Raw genomic sequence first — 24327 nt, forward strand, 5'->3', positions numbered from 1 at the left:
CTGCTGGCTCCTCAAACCGGGACATAGGTCTCGCGCTAGATGGTAGTCTCGAGAACCCAATGACAAGAGCAGCAGGCAGCGGCACGGGAGGTCAGCGACGTGGCGGGCTGCCATGGATTTGATGGTCCCGATGTTTCCGTCCGTGCGGGCGTGGGATGAGTGCAGGAAATTGGTCGGTTGTAATTAATTGAAACAATTGCTAGTAGACTAATGTTTTGATTTAGTGGGCCTAATTGTTGAGGTGTGTGTATGTTTTCTGGTTACGTTAATGGGCCTGAGTAGAGATATAGAGATGAAAATACAAAAAATAAAAGGCGTGAATCTCAGAGACGTAACAAAATGCCGGTAAATTCGCCGCTTTCAACAAATTTCCAGTTATCATCCGCTGACCGTAACTTACCAACCTGTAGTCAATTAAATCTAGCCTCAACAAGCACACAACAGCAATGTCTTAGTTTCAGGTGCTAACATAAACATCCAATCTCCCTCAAAAAAAAAAACATCCAATCTTCCATCCACATCCACCCACCGTGCGCCATGGCAGCAGCGGGGGAGCAGGGGCGGCGGTACTGGCGGTGGAGCAAGGCGGATTTCTTCCCGGAGCCCTCGTTCCAGAGCTGGCGTTCTTACGGCGGCGCGCTCGCGGCCACCGTGCCGCGGCTCCGGGACCGCTTGACCGCCCGGTCGTCCGAGGCCATCGAGGCGGGGACTCTGCTCGCCGAGAGCGAGAACCCGCTGCGGCGCTGCCTCTCGTGGGTGGACCTCGCCTTCCTCGGCTTCGGCTCCGTCGTCGGGTCCGGCGTCTTCGTGCTCACCGGCCAGGAGGCGCGCTTCGACGCCGGCCCGGCCATCCCGCTCGCCTACGCCGCCGCGGGCTTCTCCGCGCTGCTGTCCTCCTTCTGCTACGCCGAGCTCGCGACCGAGATCCCATCTGCAGGGGGTTCCTTCTCCTACCTGCGTGTCGAGCTCGGCGACATGGCGGCTTTCCTCGCCGCGGGGAACATACTACTGGAGGCCGTCGTGGGAGCCGCCGGCCTAGGCCGGTCGTGGACGTCCTACCTCGCCGCGCTCATCGGACGCGACAGCGACGCGCTCCGCATCCACGTCCCGGCACTCGCCGAGGGGTTCAATCTGCTGGACCCCATCGCCGTCGTCGTCCTCATCTCCACCTCCGCGCTCGCCATGTCCGGGGCGCGCCTCACGTCCACCATCAACTCGCTGGCGTCCGTCGTCGGCATCGTCATCATCGCCTTCGTCATGGGCGTGGGGTTCGCCCACTTCGACAAAGGCAACCTCGAGCCGTCCTTCTTCCCCTTCGGTGCCGCGGGCGTGTTCCGCGCCGCGGCGGTGGTGTACTGGTCCTACACGGGGTTCGACATGGTGGCCACCATGGCGGAGGAGACCAAGAACCCCGACCGGGACGTGCCGCTCGGCCTGCTCTCGTCCATGTCGGCCATCACCGTCGTGTACTGCGCCATGTCCCTGGCGCTGGTTGGCATGCAGCGGTACAGCGAGATCGACGCCAACGCCGCCTACTCGGTGGCCTTCGCCGCGACCGGCATGAAGTGGGCGCGCTACGTCGTGGCGCTCGGCGCGCTCAAGGGCATGACGAGCGGCCTCCTGGTCGGCGCGCTGGGCCAGGCGCGCTACACCACGCAGGTCGCGCGCACGCACATGATCCCGCCCTACTTCGCGCTGGTGCACCCAAGGACCGGCACCCCAGTCTACGCCACCATGGCCGTCACGCTCGGCGCCGCCTGCGTCGCGTTCTTCTCCAGCCTGGACGTGCTCGCCTCCGTGTCCTCCATCAGCACGCTCTTCATCTTCGCCCTCGTCGCCGTCGCGCTCCTCGTCCGTCGCTACTACGTCGCCGGAAGGACGTCGTCCTCGCATCTGCGCACCTTCCTGGCCTTCCTCGCGCTTGTCATCCTGTCATCCATCGGCCTCTCGGTGTACTACAACTCGGGCTACGCCGGCCGGTGGCCAGGGTACGTGGTGTTCGGCGTCGGCTGGGCTGCAGGCGCGGCGGGGATGGCGCTGTTCGCGAAGCAGCAGCGCACGCCCAAGGTGTATGGCGTGCCGCTCATGCCGTGGCTGCCGGCAATGTCCGTGGCCACCAACCTCTTCCTGATGGGCTCGCTCGGCTCCATGGCCTACTTGCGCTTCAGCATCTGCACGGTGGTAATGCTCGTCTACTACGTGCTCTTCGGCGTGCACGCGACCTACGACGTGGCGCACTCTGAGGATGCCGCAGCAGTGGCCGAGAATGTCGAACAGGGGAAGATTGTGCCGGTGTCCATGGCGCATGCATGACACGAGGTGGGTGGCTTAGTCTTTAGTGAGTGCTTTCCTTTTTTATGGATTATCTGCACGAGCACATCAATGTGCTGCCCGATTAGCAGCTCTCCAGCCTCTCCTAGAAAAACATAGTCTAAAACCCTGGAAGGAGGAGACTCAAGACTTCATGTCCCTGCTGTCCCAGGGTTCACAACTACCTGACAGTCCGTCTCCACTGCAATACTTTGCACGCCTGCTGCCGGGCAAAGGACATGGCATAATGGCAAGCAAGCAACTCAACCACCGCAGGCCCCGTTTTGGTCTTTTTTACCTTCAGTTTTTTATTTACACTTTAGTCATCTTTCGTCATTATTACAACTTAAAGAATAAAGTTAATGAAATGAAAGGCGTGTTCTTTCGAGAAGAGAAAAGGAAAGGAGACTAACGAAAAGGCACAAAATTGTTCATCAAGGACTAGTAGTAGTAGCACACACAAGTACAGATTGGCCAACAGTGGCGCACACACGCATGCATTTGACACAACGAGATATACTGGTTACTTCACGAGACAGTTTATTCCGTCGTAATGTAGCTCAAGAACAGAGTACCTATTCCTCATCTTCATCGGATCCGAAATGATCCATACTCTGATGAATCACTTATGCTCACTCGATCCTGCACAAATAAGTTAAAGTTAACCCTCCTGAAATGATCCGTCTCCTTCGCGACAAACATCCAGGAAACGTTGGTGTGTTCATCATGAACTTTTTTTTGTTGATTTCTCCGTTCTTGTTCTCAGCAGAACAAATCAAGATCTACGTTTAATTTATGCAGAGCATCAAATGAATGTGTTGATGGCCCCTGTCTATGATGTAGAACTTGAGCAAATTCTCTCAACGTGTTCCCCGTTGTCGTCGATGATTGTAGTTTGGAACAGACAGTCTGCATTGTTCAAGACATGCGGAGCAAATGATTTATATTGGCACTGGCAGAAAGATAAAGTACTCACTGAGAGCAGTCGACGTCAGGGGAGATAGTAAAAGGCAGCGAGAGGCCGCAGTCGGCCGGCAAGTCCCGCGCGGCGGAGGCCTCGGCGCTGCCGTCTCCCGCTGCCGACTTGAGGCACTCGCACGCCTGCTGCCGGTCGGCCGTGGTGGCCGCGGCCGCCACGAGGCTGGACACGCCTTCGCAGCAGTCGCTTGAGGGGTAGTCCTCTTCGCCCTGCAAGAAGCCGAGGCACGGCGACGCGCCCGAGACCACGTCGGAGCACGACATCTCGTCCGCGTCGACCTGCTGCTGCTGGAGCGCGAGCACCAGCACGAGGAGGACGCCGAGGCAGCTGGCCCGTGCAAAGCTCGACCTCTTCCTCATGGTTTGTCCTGGCTCTGTCTGTCTGTCGGACTGAGAGAAGAAGCTACTAATCGTTGATTAGCCGGTCCAGTTAATTTGGTGCCGTCTCCCGGTCCTGTTGTATCGTGGGTCTGTGCTGTGCAATGCACGGTATTTATAGGCAGTACACTACACGGTAATAAACGTATGAGTATTCAATTTAACTGAGTACATTTAGTGAGGTAATTTAAGCTAGCTATATCTGAATCTAAATAAGATCCCGTATTGTAGGACACAAGTCATGGGAAGATGCAACCTCATGGAGATTTTTGAGGTGCCCGCAGGTTGCTTTTTACCGTTCCGTTGAGACGAATTGTATCGTTCTTTTTCCATCTTCTCGATCCAGTCAGAACTTTCCGGGCGCAGGTTAACAACCCCTAGCACATGAATGCATTTGGCATATTTCCGTATCTGGTTCAACAACCTCTAGTTGTGGGCTTTTGCACTTCTAGATATTTTTTTTAATCAACAGGATATTCGTCCTTTTCTATTTTCAGAGAAAATGAAAAACATAGTCCGCATGTGTTGCGCTTGCTTACTTCAGAACTGAAAGCCTAATGCACTAATAGCCTGAGAAAACTTTTTTTTTCTATAATACTAGCCTGAGAAAACTGAAAAACAACAACAACAAAAATCTCTTGATAACAGTCCATATTCGAAGGCTCGAAGCACAACTAAACAGGGCATGTAAACAGGATATTCGTCCATTTCTATTTTCAGCTCTGCTGTCCGAGGAGTCCCTAGGCCAGTTATGGTAGATGTCCTTCGTTTCTTCAGCGACAAATCTGAGAAACCTCCATCACCTTAGACTTCCATCAGCAAGAGACAATGGTCGAAGATCTGGATAATTCTTTTTCGAACCCAGAGGCTGCCAGCGTTTTAGCAAGCTTAAAATCTCTCTCCAAATTAACTGCATATTTAACCATGTGTGTCTAGAGAATAAGATATCATTGCGAAACTTCCAAGCAGTCCATACGAGCGCCGAATAGATCACATTAGTGATACCATGTCTTTTGTTACAACACCATTAAGTAGCTACAGATTCAAAAGAGCAAAGTGTGGAGTTTTGCGTGATAGCAGCAATGTCACTCCAGATGATTTGCATAATTGCGCACTGAAAGACTAAATGTTTTACGGACTCCAATTCAGAGCAAAAGAGGCAACAATTGTCATTTATTTTCTATCTTTTAGTAAGGTTATCTCTAGAGATTAATTTTACTGTTCGACAGAAACCAAAGAAACATATGTACACTAGGTTGTGTAGAGATTTTCCATAAGGCAGGGACGTAGACAGGGATAATTCTCATTCCTTGGTTATTAATCACGACACAAAAGAGATTGTGTTTTATAAAGACCAGAACTTTCTATATATATATATATATAAGATGAAATTGCACCACAGGTCCTAAAACTTGGCAGCAATCGTACACTTTTGCGCAACAAGTAGCAAATAAAAAAGTCCTATACTTATACTTGGCAGCGCTAATCACTTTCGGTCCAAATCTGCTGAGGGACAAGGCAGGTGGAGGGTTCACAAGTGGCACATGCCTTTTCGCACTTAACCCCTGCCTCCTCTCTCCTTCTCAGTTCTCACCCACAGTCCTCACCTTTTCTCCCTAAAGCACCGGCTTAAAATCTCCAGTTTCTAGATCCAAACACTGGACTGTGGGCCGATTCAGTCTTCATAGATGTCAAGGGATAGAGTCTGCAAGGACCCTATTCTTGATCCTCGACCTCGGACCAAATAATATTTTCGACTGCCGAGGTTAGAACTCAGAACATGTGCAATGTTGGTCAACACCCATAGTTAAGAAGGGGCTAAGTCTATTTAGAATTGAGTCTAAACATTGCAACTAGCAGTGCTAAGAAAAAAAATCTTAGACCCGGTTCAAGTACTTGCGTCGACTCCAACTGAGCGTTGACAATTGTGGGGTCCACCTGCCACCCCACCCACGCCAGGATAAAACGGGTTGAAAAAGCAGAGAGATGGGAAAGTGGAGGAATGTGGGTCCCACAGGGATCAGGATGTAAACGGACAGCCGTTTAAGGCCCGTTTGAGCCCGTTTACCCTTAATAAAGGCCAAAGCAGCTGACGTAGAGAACAAAAATTATGCTAGGAAAGATTGTCTGACGGGCCTGCCGGCACCGCTGAGCGCCGTTTACATCTTGACACGGGGAGCTAGAGTCTAGCAAAACTAGTACATTGCACCAGATTTTGCTTTCTTAGACCCGTTGCTAGCTTTTGATCTTGGCTCACCCCACATGGGTCTTGCTCTCAAAGGAGTTCTAGGCTCTCCGTTGAGTTTATTTCAAGGTGAGATGAAGTGAGTTACAACATTACTAAGGGGGTATTTATAGCCTTATGGTTCATACAAAAATCCCATGGATTCTCCAAAATTACATGCAGGCTCTCTCACTAGCTGGTTATCTGTCTTCGCGGCTGAGTCATTTTCTCTTATTTGAGTCTTTCCTTTTGACCTGGCCTTGTTGTCACCTTGATCAGATGAGGACTTTCGGTGACATGATACCATTTATGGGCCAACCCATATAAGAATTTATTATATCCCAAACCATTTTTTGGTGCTTCAAAGCGTCCCAATTATGTTAACATTTAAATAAATGGAAAATTTGTGATGCATACATGGATATGCCGTGTCCGGAATCCTTCAATATGCACCTCAGAAGGCTCCAATTACACCCCACCAAATTTTTTGTAGAGAGAAATGCACCCGCGGTCCTAATTCTTTTCTAAAGGTGTCAAGTTAGTCCTAGTTCTTTGAAAATGCACATCTGAGTCCTAAAACTATTGTAAGTGATTCATCTCAGGTCCCAAGTGTGTCTTCGCCCGTCTGACCGGTTGACGTGGCACTTTGACTCAGCCACGTCAGCTTGAGCTCAAATATCGGGTAGTTGTAAACTTACAGAAAACCCCTGCATCTCTGTTCTTTCAATATCCCACGTGTGCATTTAAAAAAAATTAGGACTAACTTGCTACCTATTTAATGTGTTTGGATTGGATTGTTGTTATAGTTCAGCTCAGCAGTTCACAACATTGTCCACGTACCACAAGATTGCTGACAAACTTAAGAGTTGTATTTTTAGCTGGAGGACAAGTATTTAGTCCAACTTTGATGGGAGTTCGAATAAATATCAGCACCTCCCAAAAATATTCAATATTTCAGACAGATCATTAGAGCATCTCTAGCAGATCCCTTATATAGCCGGACCGTACAATAAGTTTAAAATAGACTGAAAACATGTTTTAAGATATATATTGCGCGGGCTTGGGTGAATTTGACCGGATTTGGCGGTGGCGGGTGCGTGGTGGAGGTGGGGGAATAAGGAGTTGAACGCTTAAACGGTTGCCGGAGCCCTAGATATAGCGTGCGAGCAAAAAGATTTACTATGACCTATAAAACCTTTTTACAAACCGGACTGTTTTCAAGAGCTTGTTCGGATCATTTTTCACGCAAGAACGAAAATATTTACTGGTCAAGGTTTTAAGGGATCCGCCGTATAGAGATGCTCTTAAACATGTACTAACATGTTTTAAGGCGACGCAGGTCCAGGCGGGTTTCTTCTGCCCGGGACAACGTGCATCGTGCATAACTACACGTGTCCATTCTTCCTATGTAGGACGATTTCGCTGCTTCGTTTCCCTGATCAGAAAAGTGTCTTGCTTTGAATCCAACAGCTGTGACATGAATAAGGAGCATTGCGTCCTTGCCTCCGAATTCCGGTTCCCTGAGGCTGCTGGTAGGCAATTCAAGCAATGCAGCGGTTCACATAATGTTGTTTGGCTCCAGGCTAGCAGACTTAGCTCATACCAACCGGGCATCTGCCTTCCTGGATAGCTGGACGGAGTCACGAACAAGTGTGTAAATGCGTGCCTCCTGGATGGTTTGCTAGGTTTCCACTCTTATGACTATTTTTTGTTGTTAGAAATGCCACAAAAGACACGCGAGGTAAACCTGAAGGTTGATCTCTGTGGTGAGCAGAGGATACAACCACCTCTGCCCATGCCATCACTTTTTTTTTTGGCAAAAGCCCATGCCATCACTTGATTTTCTAACGCACTGACATTTTTAATTTGTTGGTGCGCTGCAAACCCAGTATCGGCACTGCTCCATCCATCGGAAAGAATATCTGTTCAGAAGATAGAGTTAACAGTGTATCAACATATTCATCAGTAAATATGTGCAGGAAAAACCGGTCAATTAACCTCCGTGACACTGGCTCGTGCATACATGCATGGCCGACTCTTTTTCTATTCACTCGAGCCTGAATCTAAGCCGATGTCTGCCCTCTGGCTCAAAGAACCATGCCGGTCAAAAGTCAAAACCCGTCCCTATAAGAGAGGCAGGCAAAGGTCTCACAATCTCATCGACGCCATTGCTCTCACACACGCCTCCACCTGACGCTGTTTCTTCTCCCCGTCCGGCTCTAATAATGGCATCTCCCTCCTCCGCGCGGGCCCTTCCCCTCTTCGTGCTGCTGGTCATCGTCGTTCTCCTGCTCTCCTCCCTCTCCGCCCTCGCGGCCTCGGATCCCCCGCGCGCCACCCTCGCCGCAGGGCGCATGCGGCAGGACTTCCACGACGCCACAAGCGTTGCCATGAACGACGCGGGTAGGGGACCGATCAGCGGCAGGAGGAGGAGGAGGGCGCCCCGGGGCGCAGGCACCGGCGCGTGGGCGTTCTCGGGGATGCTGCCCCGGGGGTTCGCGCCGCCGTCGGGCTCGTCGGCGTGCCACAATGACATGCCGGCCACGGCCGCCGAAGCCCGGTTCTACGCCTGTGGCGGCTCCGGGAGCCCGTGACGTATGAAGCCACTACGGAGTAGTTTAATTTTGACGGGGTTCGTCCAAGTGTAAATGCAGTGAAGCTTAATTCTTTTCTTTTTCCCCAGCGCCCTTGTTCTCGAACGTGTAAATACTGTACTCTGATCTTTCAGTGTCGAAAACTTTCAGTAGCGAATGCACCTCACAAGTAATTTGACAGCTGTGAAGAGCGGAGGAGAATTTCGGTGTTCTTGTCCTTTCTAGACACCGGCCGGCGTGAAGCTGTTACGTTTCTGTTATCTGTTGCGTTTCTTGTTATTTGCCAATACATCAACTTCTGTTTGTCCTTGTCCTTCCTCGTCAGGCCGTTTGCTGTTACATTTCTCGTCTCAACTTGTTGATGTTCGTCAGAGATCGGAGCTGACAGATGCAGCGAGGAAAAAGAAAAAAAAATGAACCCTGTCACTCGTGAGGTTTCTTGGAGTAATTCATCGTTGAACAAAGCGTAAGCTAGCTGCATGTAAATCTCGACATCTTGGAGTTCCTTGGAGGCAGGGGCAGCAGCTCCCTTGGAGCAGGGAACTGCGGTACTACTAGCATGTGTGTGTGTGTGTATACGGCGGGATTCGATTCGAGGGTGATTGATGAGTTCCCATGGACCCCGATCGATCCAAGAGCTTAATGATATTCTAAGCGAGGTTGGTTCCGTAGCGTCTACTCCATGGCTCCATGCAGGCCAAAACGCCTTTTACAACAACGTCGCGCCGCTTGACCTCTCTCTTCGTGTTACCTTCCATGTGATTGTTCATGCAAGCTTGGTTTTGGTGCTAACGAGCAACGAAAGGTCAATTCGCTGTTCTTCAAGTTTCATCAGCTGTCGAGAAAACAAAAATGATTGCGCGCGCGAGAGAGAGAGAACAAAAATGAGACAAGTCGAAGTTTTTGTTGGAAAAATGTTCTTAATACAACTTCACTATCCACCTTTTTCAATGCTAATGAAACAAAACTTTCCCCCGATGGCGTGAGAGAAGATTATAACATTCTCAATCGCTAATTCACATACATCTCATACCAGAGGAAATAATGTGCGGTAACACCTGTGACAAAAACCCAAAGGGTCCAGTTTTGTTATGTTCGTCCTGACAAATCTAATGACGAAAATTGACCGTGAACGAGTATAAACGGTTTCAAAGCTAAACCATTTATTTATTTAAAGTTTAACGGATGATGCCGACAACCAATTTGGATGTCGTTGCAGCATGGTGCGCATCCGTTAGCCCTATCAAATGGGATCTTTCAGATCGCAACATCGATGTCTGGTATTGAAGAGGAATCTTATAATTTCGTTTGTCTATCCGGTTTTGCCTACTTTCAAGTTTGATAACAACCTTTTTTATTTTTGTGTGTATTTTTACACCAGATTATAAATAAGTTCAACACATACAATCCAGCAGCTACAAACTAAACGGTATAAGACATATGACCCCTTTGTTAATTCCCTGTCATGTCACATTTTCTTGTAGACATGAGGCATTCCATCTAACTTTATATTAATAAAGACCCAAACGGTCAGATCATACAAGGTGTCGAGAAAATAATGAACAAAAGTCTATAGACGAAAAAACCAAACAACAAATGGAAAAAGATGTGCAACTTGATCACAATGAAACCCTTCCTCACCAAACGATCAATGACCAACGAACAATTTATGAAGGAGTGAAGATCAGAAAGGCCCGTGCCCTTTAGTTAGGAGGTTACAATAAGAGAATTGTGCGAACAAGAGGTAGAAATGTAAATATATTAGTATAGCCTACTGAGTGAGTGGTCTTATCTCTCTATTCTTTTCACAGTAAACATCCTTACATCATCATCCAAAACAAATTGTGGGAGTGGAACCGGACAATGAGGTTGAGGGTGAAACTTAAGCTAACTCGGCAAATTCGTGGGCAATTTTGTTTGCCTTGGAAGGAAAATGATCAATGTCAATTTTGACGAAGTCTAAGATAAGATGAGCACGATCATTATACACTGTCGCCGCGTTGGTTCATATGACCGCATACATTGCTGCAAAGTTCGGACGACATGATCAATATCAATTGAATCCAACTCTAGCGTCCCGACAACGCTGCCAGCTCGAGACCAACACAAGCTGCAAAAGCTTTAGCTGCTTCAACGTCGAGTTTATAACAACTAGTACAATTCAACACAATACCAATAACTACTAATCTGTTAGGAGTATTTTTTTTAATTCCCAACTGTTTATAATGCCTTATGATTTTAGTCGTCGTGATAAAATGTGTTGTCGCCTGAAATCAAGCGACGCGTGTGAGACGCAGAACAAAACCTCACTCGCCCTGACTGATGCAGTCAAAAGACTCAAAACCTCAGAGCGAGTGCCGACCACCTATTCGAACAAAACCTCTCCCCTTCAATGCCGCCGCCGCGCGCAGCGCTTCGCCGCCTCCTTCCCACCACCGGTGTCCACCTCCTCAGGCGCCGCGCTCCGCCGCCTCCGCCGGTCGACGAGAGCCCCCTCCCTGACCCCTACGCTCTCCTCGTCCACGATCCCATCGACCTCATCTCCTCCCTGTGGCGCCGCGCCTTCTCGCACCCGCTCCCCACCCTCTTCCCCAACCTCTCTGGCTACGCATCCCGCCTCGACCTCTGGCTCCTCTCCTACCAGCGCGCCTGCGCCCACGCTACTGGCTCCTTCCCTCCGCGCCAAGCCGTCCCGCTCCCTACCCTCCACTCCCTCCTCCGCCTCCGCGCCGCCGCCCTCCGCCGCCACCCCGCCTTCCCCTGGGGTGCCTCCACCCACCTCCTCATCCGCTCCCCAGCCGACACCCCTTCCACCGTGCCCGTCTCCCGCCGCAAGCTCGATGCCCGCCTCGCCAACGCCCCGCCACCGTTCCAGGACCACGTCGTCCAGGAGCTCCTCCTCCTGCTCCTCGAACCCGTCTTCGAGCCCCGGTTCTCCCCCAAGTCCCACGCCTTCCGCCCTGGAAGAGGGCCCCACACCGCCATTCGCTCTGTCCGCTCCGGCTTTGCCGCCTACCTCTGGTTCATCACCGCCGACCTCACAGCCGTGGTTGACGCCCTATCGTCCAACACAATCCTGTCATGTGTGGAGAAGACTGTCTCTGACCGCAAGGTGCTGTCATTGCTAAAGTCAGCGCTAAACACTCCAATCCGGCCCGGGTCTGTGCCACCAAGGGAGAAGGATCTCGATGGGCTAACCAAAAAGAGGCTGAAAAGGAAGGTGCTTAGGAAGAGCAGGAAGAAGAAGGTGCTTAATGAGGATGAGCCGAAGCCTGACCCATATTGGCTGAGGCTGTTCTTTGGGTTTGCCCCGGACCAGGCCTGTCATGTGCCGGAATATGGGCATTGTGGGATACTTAGTCCTTTGCTCGCTAATGTGTGCCTTAACGAGTTGGATTGGTGGATGGAGGAGAGGATTGGCGAGTATTTCCGCCCGTCAAGGCATGATTCTATTTGGAAGGAGGCGGGTGATGTGGGATGTCATAATCCATCTTGGCCTGAGTTTGTACCGTCAAGTGGGAAGGAGAAGACAAGGAAGATGGATTTCCTTAGATTTGGCTCTCATGTCTTGATTGGGGTCAGGGGACCAAGGGAGGATTCAGTTGAGATAAGGAAGCAACTGATGGAATTTTGTGAGAGTACATTTGGTTTGAGGCCAGAGAATTCCTCGGTGGAGATTGAACACATCACAAGGGGGGTTGAGTTCTTGGATCATGTAATTACACGCCGTGTCATCTACCCAACCTTGCGATATACTGCCAGTGGAGGGAGCATTGTGAATGAGAAGGGTGTTGGAACATTGTTATCTGTCACAGCAAGCTTGCAGAAGTGCATAAGGCATTTCAGGAAGCTTGAGCTTGTAAAGGGGGATAGGGATCCTGAGCCATTGCCGTGTTCTCCAATGCTGTACTCTGGGCAGGCGCACACTAATTCTCAGATGAACAAATTTCTTGAGACCATGGCTGATTGGTATAGGTATGCAGACAACCGGAAAAAGATTGTAGGGTTCTGCGCATACGTTATACGAAGCTCTTTGGCAAAGCTTTATGCAGCAAGATATAGACTCAAGTCTCGTGCTAAGGTTTACAAGATTGCATCACGTGATCTCAGCCGCCCATTGAGAGAGAGCACAAGGAATGATGCACCAGAGTACTCTGATCTCTTGAGAATGGGAGTTGTTGATATTATTGAGGGTGTACAATTTGCACGCATGTCATCAATTCCATCATGCGACTATACACCTTTCCCTAGAAATTGGGTACCTCACCATGAGCTTGTATTGCATGAGTATATCAAACTGCAAGATCCGAAGTTCTTTTGTGGACTTCACAAGACAATCAAACGAAGAGAGATAAGTTCACCACAGGATGATGTATCGAGGATGGTGTGGCATTATAAGGTTCATGGTGTTTATGATGATACGAGGTCCTCAAAGAAACTAAATGAATGGAGGAGTAATGATGAGGCTGCCAGTGGGAACACATAAGTTCTATTGGATAAGTAATCCTAAATTCGAAATCGTTTGTACAAATACTGACGGGTGATATATTGCCGTTAACACATCAGCAGATGGCCTGGTTTCAAGCAAAAGAACTTGTTGGGCAAATAGTCCCAGGCTCCTATTGTTCATGGAGAATACTCATGGAGAATCTTATAAATTTTTGGAATGTGCGGGAGGACATGTTTGAACATGCATATAATACTTCACCTGATGTCAAGGTAAACTCATTTGTTACTTATGCTGACATCATTATAAGACATATTAAGCCATGTTATTTCTCTTTGATGCACTTGCAGGATGTTTATACGGTAGTGGAACAATATTTTGTTTGTATTCATTTCAAAATTAGCAGCACTGGGAATACAATCAAGTTTTAAGTTTCTTGTTATGCAGCCCAATAATTTTAGGGTTAATTAGATCTATGCCACTGTGTATTTCACCGGTTGGAGATATGGCATTACAAAACTTGACTTGGAGAAATGCCACTCTAACTTTCTTATACCTCTATCAATGCCATTCTGTCCACTTAAGACCAATAACGGCTCATAAAATACATGTATTTCAGCGTGTATATCAGTATTTACCATAATACCCCTATTTACAACGTTCAGGAGTACGTTCGAGTCTTCGAGGCACCATAAAGGTTCAAAAAATTCTATGCCTATGTCTATACGTATTTAGACAGTATATGTTCAGCAGTACAGTTGGGGACGGGATATGAGGAGCGCATGGGGATAAGAGAAATAGAACTGTTTGACTTGGGATTAGGAAAAAAAAACTATTCGTATAGAGCTATGTCTATACGTATTTAGACAATATACGTGCTGGTATTGGACAAAATGGCATTGATAGAGGTATAAGAAAGTTAGAGTGGCATTTCTCCAAGTCAAGTTTTTGTAATGGCATATCTCCAACTGGTAGAATAGAGAGTGGCATAGATCCAATTAATCCATAATTTTAAGAAGTTAATAGTATTAAATGATGCCACTTTTACTATTTCTTATGCACCCCTGGAAATAGTTTTTATTAGAATAAACACCATAGGGGGGGTCCTCTACTGTTTGCTAGTATTAAGTGACATTGTTTTGGGAATTTATGGAGCATTTGAAATTGACGGAAGTTCTTTTTAGATTTTAGTCCCATCTTAAGTTTCCTGTGTGTGATTGTGTAAGTAAATTCTTGAGCTTGTTACCTTGTTCATACTATTTTGCATAAAGAGGTATAACCTCATGGTTTTTTGTTAAAACAAGTGTGCAAATATTGCTTCCTTTTCTAGGGTTCATTCGGTTTGCACGAATTTCAGAGGATTTTTATAGGATTTCAAACCTTAGGATTTTTTCCTATGTGTAGCATTCGTTTCATAGGAATTGATGTGCTAGATTCCTAAGATTGATCCCAAATTGACCTAATTCCTAAGGATTCTACACATTAGGTGAGGCCTCATTTAAAATTCCTAAGGATTGAAGTGTGCATGACATCTCAAACATCTACTTTTCCTATTCCTATGATTCCAAAATCCTACAAACCGAGTAAGTCTATTATTGCAGGATTCCACTCTATGTGACTGTCAATATGTTCCATTCTTGTGCTTTTTTTTGTTTTGTCTATGGTATTCACTAAAAGCAAGGAGTTAAATTCCAGTTTCAACTTTCAACTATAAATAAATATATAATTATGAACTTATTATCATCCATTACATTCTGATAAATAGGCTGCATAATGACTAATTACGTGGTGATATCTTGCCTCCAATAAGCAGATACTGTTCTTTCACACACTGGTTTTTAGGGCCTCCATAAGAGTTTTGGAAGGTTCTGTCATTTAAGTCTCTTTTCCTACAAGAGCCTTTTGGAACAATAGAATGAGGTCGCAGAAATGCTATGGAAGTCCAAATGGATCCAGGCTCCTTGATACAAAAGGTTTTTTGTAGGAATTTCAGAGGATTGTAGTCCTTAGGACCCTATGTTGGTTGTTTCGTTTGTAGGATTGTTTCCCTAGGAAGTTTTCCTATGGGGTTTTGGCCTCCTTGATTCAAAAGGAATTTTGTAGGAATTTCAGAAGATTGTAGTCCTTAGGAATTTTCCTATGTTGGTAGTTTTCCTATGGGGTTTTGGCCTCCTCGATTCAAAAGGAATTTTGTAGGAACTTCAGAGGATTGTAGTCCTTAGGAATTTTCCTATGTTGGTTGTTTCGTTTGTAGGATTGTTTTCCTAGGAAGTTTTCCTATTGGTTTTTTTTTATGGGTTTTCCTAGGAGAGGCTCCTACTGTGCTATATATTAACCATAAATAAGTTTACAATTACATATTTACATACTGGGACATGCGCCAGAAAAATTATTATAAAGAGTATCAAAACAGCTAAATGAGAAGACAAGTTTTGAGGCACCCTAATGCCTAGCAAAATCAGATCAGCCTTAAGTTTGGATCTCCAGAGCTGAATAGAGTATGCTTCTCCCTTGAAGATTAGATTATTCCTGATTTTCCATATATTCCAGGCAGCTAAAGCAAAAACTTCAAAGAAAAGAATACTGCCAAAGTTTGATCTAATCTCAGGGAGAATTTCCACACAATGAGCATTCAATGGCCAGTGAATTCCTAACTCAAGCCAGCAGTCAGTACTGAAAGGGCAGTTGATAAAAAAGATGATCCAATGTTTCCTCCACATCAATGTCACAAAGCACACACTTCAGGTCAGTTCCAACATTGAAGTGCCTTCTATTCAGCATATTTCTAGTGTTAAGCTATCACTCAGCAGCAGCCAGGAAAAGACCTTTATCTTCATGGGAACCTTGGATTTCCAAATCCATTTGAAAGGTCTAGGGGCAACAATTCTTCTAAAACAGAATTTATAAAACTTACTGGCAGAAAAGGCACCCCCCCCCCTCTCCAGATTGGCCGCCAAAGATCAGCTCTGAGATGAGAGATATCAGCATTGAAAATCTCCTGATCCAATAAATCAACCTCGGCAAAAGCTTCAGGAGATAAAAGCAGATGGAAAGAATCATTTAAACTTCCCTGGTTACCGTATGCTTCCACAGAAATATCTTCATCTTTGGCAACTGAAAACAGGCAGGCAAAACGACCTACAGCACATCAGCAGTCCAAGAATCCTTCCATGAAAGAATAGTGTCCCCCATCCCAGCCTGACAAGAAGTAATGCCTCTAAATATAGGGATTGATTTCAAAATGGCTTTCCACCAGAAAGAGCCCATAGGAGCAGAAGCATGAGGCACACCATCAGGATAATAGGATTCCCATATGAGATTAACCCAAGGGATGTCACATTTATTAAAAAACTTATCCAGATGTTTCAGCAATAAACCTTGGTTCTGAACTCTCATATTAAGAACACCAAGGCCCCCTGGTTTCTTTGGACGACAAACCTTGTCCCATGCCACTAGAGCATTATTGGACTCTCCATTAGCAGTCCTTTTGCTCCATAAACAACTTATTCTAATCTTGTCAATCCGATCAATCAGTTTAACAGGAATCTGAAGAGAACACATAGTATATGTTGCCAAAGATGATAACACAGAGTTCACAATAGTTAATTTACCACCGTAAGACAACAAAGCTGTGGTACTAGACATTCTCCTCTCAATTCTGTCCACCAAAGGAAGGAAGGAAGGAAGGAAGTGACAGTTGGTTGAGAAGTTCCAAGTGGCAGACCCAAATAAGGGAAGGGCATAGCACCAACACCACAACCAAAGATATAAGCTAAGACAGTGGCTCTTTCGTCTTTCCTGATCCATATTGATAGGAATCAAACTGGATTTATGAAAATTGATTTTGAGGTCAGTGGAAGTAGCATAGTCTGTCAAAATGGTTTTCAAGTGTCTAAGCTGATCTTCAGAGGCAGGCAGGCAAGACAAGGATTGTATCATCAGCATACTGAATCACAGGAAAATCACCCTCTCTGGGAATAGGAGGATGAAGAGTCCCCCCAAATTACACTCTCTGTTGATGATACCTTGAAGCAAATCAGCAGCAATAACAAATAGCAAAAGGGACAAAGGATCCCCTTGCCTAACACCTCTGAGACAATGAAACTGTTTACCAGGCACCCCCATTAAGAAGAACAGCTGATTTGCGAGGCAAGAATAGTTCTAATCCAAAAGATCCATTTATCATCAAAGCCCATATGAGCCAACATGTTCAGAATCACATCATGTTCAATCATATCAAAGGCATTCTCAAAATCTAATTTTAGAATAATAGTAGGCCTTCCAGAGGATTGGCATTGATGGAGATACTCAAAAGCCCGGGCTAAACAGTCTTGAATAGATCTTCCTTTAATGAAACCATACTGGTTCTTGTGCACAACTTCAAGAATCCATTTCTGAAGTCTATCAGCAATTAGCTTAGTCAAAAGTTTTAGACAGCAATTCAGTAAAGAAATAGGTCTGTAATCATTAGTACCCAAGGGATTGGGTTTCTTAGGAATCAGGGTGATCAAGGAAGAATTCAAACTGATAAGATCAACAACCCCATTCTGAAAATCTCTACAGACCTTATAAAAATCCTCAGCAATGATATCCCAACAGGATTTCAAAAAGCAGCCATTAAAACCATCAGGACCAGGTGCTTTGTCAGTTGGCAGTTGCATCCAAACCTTCAGTTCTTTTAATCAGCTGGGCAAGATCAAAGCAAAGTTCATGGGAAGCAGTCTCCCCCAGTCTCTGCTTATAGGCTTGAAATAGAGCCGCAGCTCTATCATCATGATTTTCAGCAACAGTCCCATTAGGAAGCTGTAGCAAAGCAATAGCATTTCTACGGTGCCTCTCAGTAGCCATTTCGTGAAAAAACTTTGTGTTTTTGTCACCAAACTTGACCCAGTGAATGTTGCACCTGTTTTTCCAATACTGCTGTTGATAAGACTGAAGTCTGATGATGTGAGTTTTTAGAATCTTTCTGAAATTCCATTCAGGTAGTTGAAGAGGTCTAAGTTCCTCGATCTCATCAATCTGCCTCAAAACCTCATTGCAGTTGGAAATAAGGAGAGCCAGCTTGGATAAAGATTTACTCCAATTTTTTAAAGCTCTCCACACATTCTTCAGTCTAGCATTCAGAATCATGTCAGATTTAACAGCCCTCACTGGAATAGCCCATGCAGCAGCAACCACCTCCCTAAAGCCAGGATGATTGACCCAAAAAAATTTCAAATCTAAAAACTTTAGCTCTTGGGATTTTAGTCTCCACAGAAATCAAAGGAGGAATGTGATCAGAGACAGGTCTGGCAAGAGCTTTGACAGAGGTGTTAGGGAAAGAATCTAACCACCCATTAGAAGTAAACACCCAGTCAAGTTGCTTAAGCAAAGGAGGATCCTGCATATTGGCATATTGCTCCAAGTGTAGTTGGCCCCTGTAATGGGAACTTCCACTAAAGCCAAAGATCTTATAATGTCATTGAAAAGCCACATATCATCCACATCCCCACCTTCCGATTTCTATTATCTGGCGACCTAATGAAATTAAAGTCAGCCAGCAACATTTTCCTATGGGGTTGTTTGTACTCGATTTTGAAAAACAAACTATTGACTCATACCTCTTCCAAAATTTGCTGTGGTTTTCCTGTGGTGCAATAAAGTCCATAGAATTCAAGAAGGCATGACATTGCAATCCTGTGATCTATGACCAGTGTCTACTCCTTCAAAGGTCACCCTTCTCGACAGCACCATGCCAGGTCGCAGCTCTGGTGAGAGCAAGTGTCATCCTCTTGATCACAGAAATTGGAATCTTCAACCCTAACTGGAAGTCCAAATCCTCAAATTGGACACACACCTTGGGCTCGTCACAGGTCCTGCTCCTTTCAGCCGTAGCGGAGGACTTAGTCATCGACGCCTCGCGTGGGAGAGGTCAGCTACCCAGTGGACACTAATTCCCATTGAATCAGCTCCACCCACCTTAGATGCATGGCACGGCACAGCACATATCCTATGTGGCAAGGCAGCGCCACATTGGACCTGACTCATGGCCCTGCATGTCAGACTTGGTGTCAAACTACAAGCAGAGCTTGTTTCTGGTATGTTGTGAGAGCCCCGATAGTTGTGGTTATGTGAAAAAAATAGTTGTGATTACGTATTTCTGCCACCCTCAAAGTTGTAATTTTGTATATTTAATCTTGTCAAAACTTATTACTACCTCCGACCCATATTACTTGTCTCAAATTTGCCCAAATATGGATGTATCTATGTTTGAAACGCGTCTGGATACATGTAATATTTCGACAAGTAATATGGGTCGGAGGGAGTATTATTATCTAGCATGACTGGATTGGTCAAAATATTGGACAAAGTTACAATATTTTTTTCATAGCTACAAAATCGCAGTCATAGGAGAATATTTTAAAATACAAATCCATCAGTACCGATTTTGTTACTGACAAATTGATTGATTCATTGTTGGTCAAAGTTCAATTTAAGACAGTCAAACTAAAACGCTCTAGCTCTAGAGATAAGCTTTGGTACAAGCTGTCTAGAAGGGGGCCTTTATGTACTTAGCTGTGTATCCTGGTAACTAGTGCATATTGCCTGCAGTTTATGGTCCATCAAGTGAATGTTATGTCCAAGTATAAGTGTATAACATGGCAAAGCCCGTTCCTGTTAGGAAGTCCGAATTTTTGGCTAAGAGAACTTTAGTATTACTATAGGATATCACTGACTCACTGTTAATCTTTAAAAAAAAAAAAACTTGCAACCTCGAGTTTTAGCTTCTGAATTGATCCTGCACACTTTGGTTTTATATCTTGGTAATATTGATTGCTAACTAGATTTATCTTAAAAAGTAAAAATTGATTAACCACATAACAGGGTTCTGAAAACCAGTTTTACGACAAATTATGTTTTCTATGATATTTTCTTAGGAGGCTGATCTGTTTGTTTCATGTATTTCGGGCTGTATTGCTCTAAGACCAGCATGTTCCATGATCAAATTAAGTTCTGTTTGTAGTTTTTATAATAATAATAAAAGTAAACTGCAAATATGAGTATGACAAATATGAGTTGTACTAAATCGGCGACACTTATTATAGATCGGAGGGAGTACATTTGTTGGGGAGGTCCTAGCAACTAGAAGTATTCATATTTTCTCTTCTGTGAGTCATTTAGAAGTCCAGTCAAGCAAACCTACATGGTTAACTAGAATAACTTTTGAAATGTTCTTTTTTCTATTCAAAATCTGGTATTTTGGTACCACATGGTTTGAAAGATTGCATGATATACAATATCCAAAGTTCAAGAAGTAAGCTATATTCATCCGGTTTCCCATTTAAGAACCACTGTTGAAGGTGCAATTGTGCATTGCTGCTGCTATTACTACATTTATCATGTAGCTGGTTTTGTGTGACTTCTGGAAGCCATAGTGGCCCACACTTGAAAAAGCCCTTCCTCTTTATGAGGAAATTATAACCTATGTTTTATTTTTAAACATGCGAGATGCATCAAACGGGCCACCGTCTGCCTTGTTTGGTACCAATTTCTATCCAGTTCTTGCTCCTGCCTTCAGATGCAATCTTATGTAGCATCCTTTTTCCAGTTTAACCATGGAAGGTTTAGTCTATTTATGTGCATGTTCCAAAAATGTGTGTGCCCCTTGTTGCATTCACTGTTGGGTATCTATGGACTAGTGAATGTTAAATGTTGGGCAAAACTGTCCATATGATATCATTGTGATTTTGCTCCCATGTTTTTTAAGAAAGATACCTGACATTAATTCTATGGATATAAGAAAATCGTTATATGTGTTTACATACCGCAAACCTTAAAAATCCGATATGGCTTCATGTAGGACTAAGCTTTTTGTTTCTATTGTCTAGCTTATGGGACCACGCTGCAAATGTATGTTGGACCTCTGTTGGTGCTTTACCAGTTTTTCTTATTTTCCCAACCACATAATCCCCCTATGGCCTACAACAACTTGACGGTGGGGTGGGGTTTGTTATCAGTATCAAGTATCACCAAATGAATGATTTTCTGGGTCTATGCCTTTCCTTTAGTGGGTCATTTTGCAACGAGCAGTGTGGTGAGGACCATTTTCTTGTTTTGCAGGGTCACTGCCATGGGCAAGAGGAGACTGACACATTATATTAGAGTTCTTGCTTGCTGGACTGATACAATCTTTTTCTGTTACTATGATGGATTATTGTGGAAAGTACTCTCATCAGGTATGAGCATACTCTCATTCTTATTTTGCACATCATAGGATCATCAACGCTGGAGACCTGGAGGCTGGAGTACATTATTGTAAAATTTCATAATCTTCCATTTGTGCTTTCTGGTTGTTACACTGGTGCAAAAAGTTGACTTTCAGGTATTGCATCGGCATCCTAAGTGTCTTATCTTCAAATAAGATGGTCACTTAGAAACTAAACTCCATGTCTGCTGTCCATGTTTCCGCACTTACATTCTCATTTCAGGATGTGCGGTATCATGTTTTCCAGCAGACTTATTATGTAAACAAGATCTTGGTTAGAAGTTGAGAAGCATATGACCGGACCCTTATGTCGGGTAACATCTGTATTTGATGGCCCCTTGCATTTATTCAGATCAAAGGATTTTGTCTCTGCTCAATCTCTCACCTGTCCAGATAACGACCTTACTCATAAGCTCTACACTAGTATGCTGCTACTATTCATTTTCCCAAATCCCAGTGTTGTGTTGCTGGTGCCGTTCTGTCCCTTTCAAGAGCCGTAGTGTGAATAATACATAAAGTTGCATTTGTTCTGACGAATATAAATATTATTCGCTATGTTAGAAAAAGTTGCTCCTCACCTCATCTCTCGTCCTTTTGATGACAGCACTTGATTCCCCAGTTTGGTCTACTGGGATATGATACGATCATGATATCCTCTGCAGCCAGATCACCGATATGAATCAGTGAAAGATTTGAAAGGTAATCTTCAACAGCTTTTTTTTGGGTAGCACTTACTGTGGACCAGAAAACTGGATTACCGAATTACTATTGTCTTTGAGGAGTCGGTCAAGTGAGACCCGAATCTGGGTGGGTGGATGGGATCAGAGATGCGTTGTGTCCACTTCCGCACGCTCGGAGTACTTGTCGTACCGTGTTGGCCACAAAGAATTCCTGGTTCTACCCGTGTACAGAGCTGTATAGAGCTGAAACATTCAAGCCATCGATCAGACAATTTGATTGTGTTTTCGCCAGGTCCGTCAAGATGTGTGTAAACGGTCGAATCAAGTCTTCAGCGGTTCTTGAAATAGAGAAATTGACCAGGCAGTTGAGCTGGTGAAGTAGTACTAGTATTTATACACTTCCATGTCCTGTTTGACGTTAAAGTGTCGCTTCCGATTTAGTCAAGTAAATAAAAATAAATGTGCCACGTTTCCGTCCGCATCACGTTCTGGCGCCGCGTTTTATTTTAGCTTATTATATTCTGAAAGTGCAGAAAGTTCTGAAAAACCGAAAGGGCTATTGGCTTTTTGCTCAAGAAATAAAAAGAAAGAGAAGATGCTCGTAGATAAATATCACGGATGTTAACTCACGCACGCTTTTTTTTTTCTTTCTTTCTGATCTCACGTGCGTCGTCAGCTCTGAGCGGCCCGAGAGCTCGAGATCCCTTGCAGCTGCACGTTTTATAGCCTATCTGTGGCAGCGTCGCACGTGAAGCCATCGCTCCAAAGCGGCACGGAACAAAACGAACTAGCTAAAATAATCGTCGGTGCAGTGAAGAACTTCTCCATTGAGTTTGGCATAAATCCATGGATACCGGACTATGCCGGGATGGTGAAGCCAGCCTGAAAAGGCAGATTTTTTTCAACCGGATGCAGGTCAGGATCGTGGCGACAATAGCGATGGCCTGTTGGATGGAAGAGGATGCTTGTCATGTAGGTCAGGAAACACCGGAACTACCCGAGGCTTCTTCGGTTCGGTTCAAAGATTTTCGTACGGAATTTGGAGGATTGGAATCCTCGGTCTCACCGTGTGATGAGGTTCAGGCTCTCGGGATCGAGTAATACACTCCAGTCTGTGTTTGGTACTCTCTCCGATTTTAAATTATTGTCGAAATATTACATGTATATAAACGCGTCTTAAAAATAGATACATTCATATTTGGACAAATTTGAGTCAAGAATTTAGAATAAGAGGGAGTAGTTGTATTGATCATGCCTCGAAGTGCCCGAGTGAGACAAGAGAGCTGAGCTCTTGAGATCGCTTTTGACCCAATGTGTGAAGTTTAGCATGTATAATGGGGGTGTCCTCACCCGCTAAGGCTTTTTTGTTTGGACTCTTATTTCAGCTTTTGGTGCTTCTAACTTTTAAAAAACATTTTTTCCGTTTACATATGAAGCTGATAAGCACGTTTGGAGGTGCTTCCTGCAGCTTTTGGAGGGAAGCTCCCGACGTGCTTCTTAGCTTCATGTGTAAACGGAAAAAGTGTTTTTTAGAATGCTAGAAGCAGCAAAAGTTGAAGCAGAAGCCCAAACAAACAGGGTCTTATATAGCACGGCCAGGTTGGGGCTACAAGCCCCCCCCTCCCCCGCGGTTACAAAAGATTCCTTATACAAAATACTAGAGTGCCCTAAAATATTAGGGAGCTTCTTTGACTCTTGGTCCAAGTCGGTGTGGGTCTCACTGTGCAGGCCAAACTCCTTCCAGAGGGTTCGCCTACCCTTTGATTGTTGGCTCGAGTTATGTCCGTTCGGCAATCGCAAAGCCCCGTGATATCATTAGAAATCATCAAAAAGAGGAACATACTAGTCAAGGGGGTCACCAACACCGCCTTCGTTGGGCCATGCACCTTGCCCATGGTGCCCCGAGCCCACAAGGCATAGATGAGGTTCCCCTTTTATAAAACGTCCTCGATGCATGCATATATCAGCTCCAACTCCTGACACTAGCTTAATTTTGGGACAGAAGCGGAAGAAGGCAAAACTCTCTTTTCTCTCAGGAGACGCTACATATCGCCATCACTGACATTTTCATCGTCATTTCTCCATTATCACCACTATCTGTTCCAAGCCATTGACAAACAAACATAACCACGGTTATCTTCGTCAACGACAATACTACACCATCTGCATCTCTACACGAATTTCAAGATTAAAGACAGTGATAGCACTCGATGCTGGTTGATCGGTTTTATACGATCTTGCAATAAAGTCACGTTTTTTCTTTACTCTCGTGGTGTAGTTATCCAATGGTGATGTGTGAACATCGACGACATATTATTTCAACTATATGGACTTAGAGAAGAGCCCTACATTCTAATTAATTGATAAGAGAAGACCAGAGTGACTAGATACGGTTCCATATTTCTTGGAGCTACGACATAGAGAATATATGCAACCTCAGAACGACAAAACATAATCTATAATGGATCTTC

General features: G+C 45.2%; 4 protein-coding genes across 5 annotated transcripts; 3 read left to right on the top strand and 1 right to left on the bottom strand.

Annotated features, from left to right (window-relative positions):
• The first annotated feature begins 421 nt into the window (after positions 1 to 421).
• Positions 422 to 4066, top strand: LOC100828751 (cationic amino acid transporter 8, vacuolar). 2 transcript variants are annotated; one of them, XM_024457442.1, is made up of 2 exons: positions 422 to 2319; positions 3898 to 4066. In XM_024457442.1, exon 1 carries the CDS (start codon positions 538 to 540, stop codon positions 2311 to 2313), a length of 1776 nt encoding a protein of 591 aa, XP_024313210.1. In that variant the 5' UTR covers positions 422 to 537; the 3' UTR covers positions 2314 to 2319; positions 3898 to 4066. The 2 variants fall into 2 exon arrangements, with proteins under 2 accessions (XP_024313210.1, XP_003560703.1); XM_003560655.3 differs by lacking the exon at positions 3898 to 4066 and adding an exon at positions 3112 to 3247.
• Positions 2714 to 3836, bottom strand: LOC100829054 (non-specific lipid-transfer protein 2B). The gene is made up of 2 exons (XM_003560656.4): positions 3287 to 3836; positions 2714 to 2952 (listed from the first exon to the last, which is right to left on the bottom strand). The coding sequence occupies exons 1-2, from the start codon at positions 3646 to 3648 to the stop codon at positions 2943 to 2945; spliced, it is 372 nt and encodes a 123-aa protein (XP_003560704.1). The 5' UTR covers positions 3649 to 3836; the 3' UTR covers positions 2714 to 2942.
• Positions 4067 to 8055: 3989 nt separating the features above from the next.
• Positions 8056 to 8791, top strand: LOC112270046. Its single transcript, XM_024457704.1, has one exon. The coding sequence runs from the start codon at positions 8116 to 8118 to the stop codon at positions 8482 to 8484; it is 369 nt and encodes a 122-aa protein (XP_024313472.1). The 5' UTR covers positions 8056 to 8115; the 3' UTR covers positions 8485 to 8791.
• A 2002-nt stretch (positions 8792 to 10793) lies between these two features.
• On the top strand, positions 10794 to 22333 carry LOC100829660 (nuclear intron maturase 1, mitochondrial). The gene is made up of 2 exons (XM_014896941.2): positions 10794 to 13203; positions 21032 to 22333. The coding sequence occupies exon 1, from the start codon at positions 10877 to 10879 to the stop codon at positions 12968 to 12970; it is 2094 nt and encodes a 697-aa protein (XP_014752427.1). The 5' UTR covers positions 10794 to 10876; the 3' UTR covers positions 12971 to 13203; positions 21032 to 22333.
• Positions 22334 to 24327: the final 1994 nt, after the last annotated feature.

Source organism: Brachypodium distachyon, chromosome 1, assembly GCF_000005505.3.
Source record: "Brachypodium distachyon strain Bd21 chromosome 1, Brachypodium_distachyon_v3.0, whole genome shotgun sequence".
NCBI classification, from domain to species: Eukaryota; Viridiplantae; Streptophyta; class Magnoliopsida; order Poales; family Poaceae; genus Brachypodium; species Brachypodium distachyon.

Bases quoted from the DNA above. Each gene is read 5' to 3' on its own strand.
- LOC112270046 (XM_024457704.1), top strand. From the start codon at position 8,116: ATGGCATCTCCCTCCTCCGCGCGGGCCCTTCCCCTCTTCGTGCTGCTG.
- LOC100829054 (XM_003560656.4), bottom strand. From the start codon at position 3,648: ATGAGGAAGAGGTCGAGCTTTGCACGGGCCAGCTGCCTCGGCGTCCTC.
- LOC100829660 (XM_014896941.2), top strand. From the start codon at position 10,877: ATGCCGCCGCCGCGCGCAGCGCTTCGCCGCCTCCTTCCCACCACCGGT.
- LOC100828751 (XM_024457442.1), top strand. From the start codon at position 538: ATGGCAGCAGCGGGGGAGCAGGGGCGGCGGTACTGGCGGTGGAGCAAG.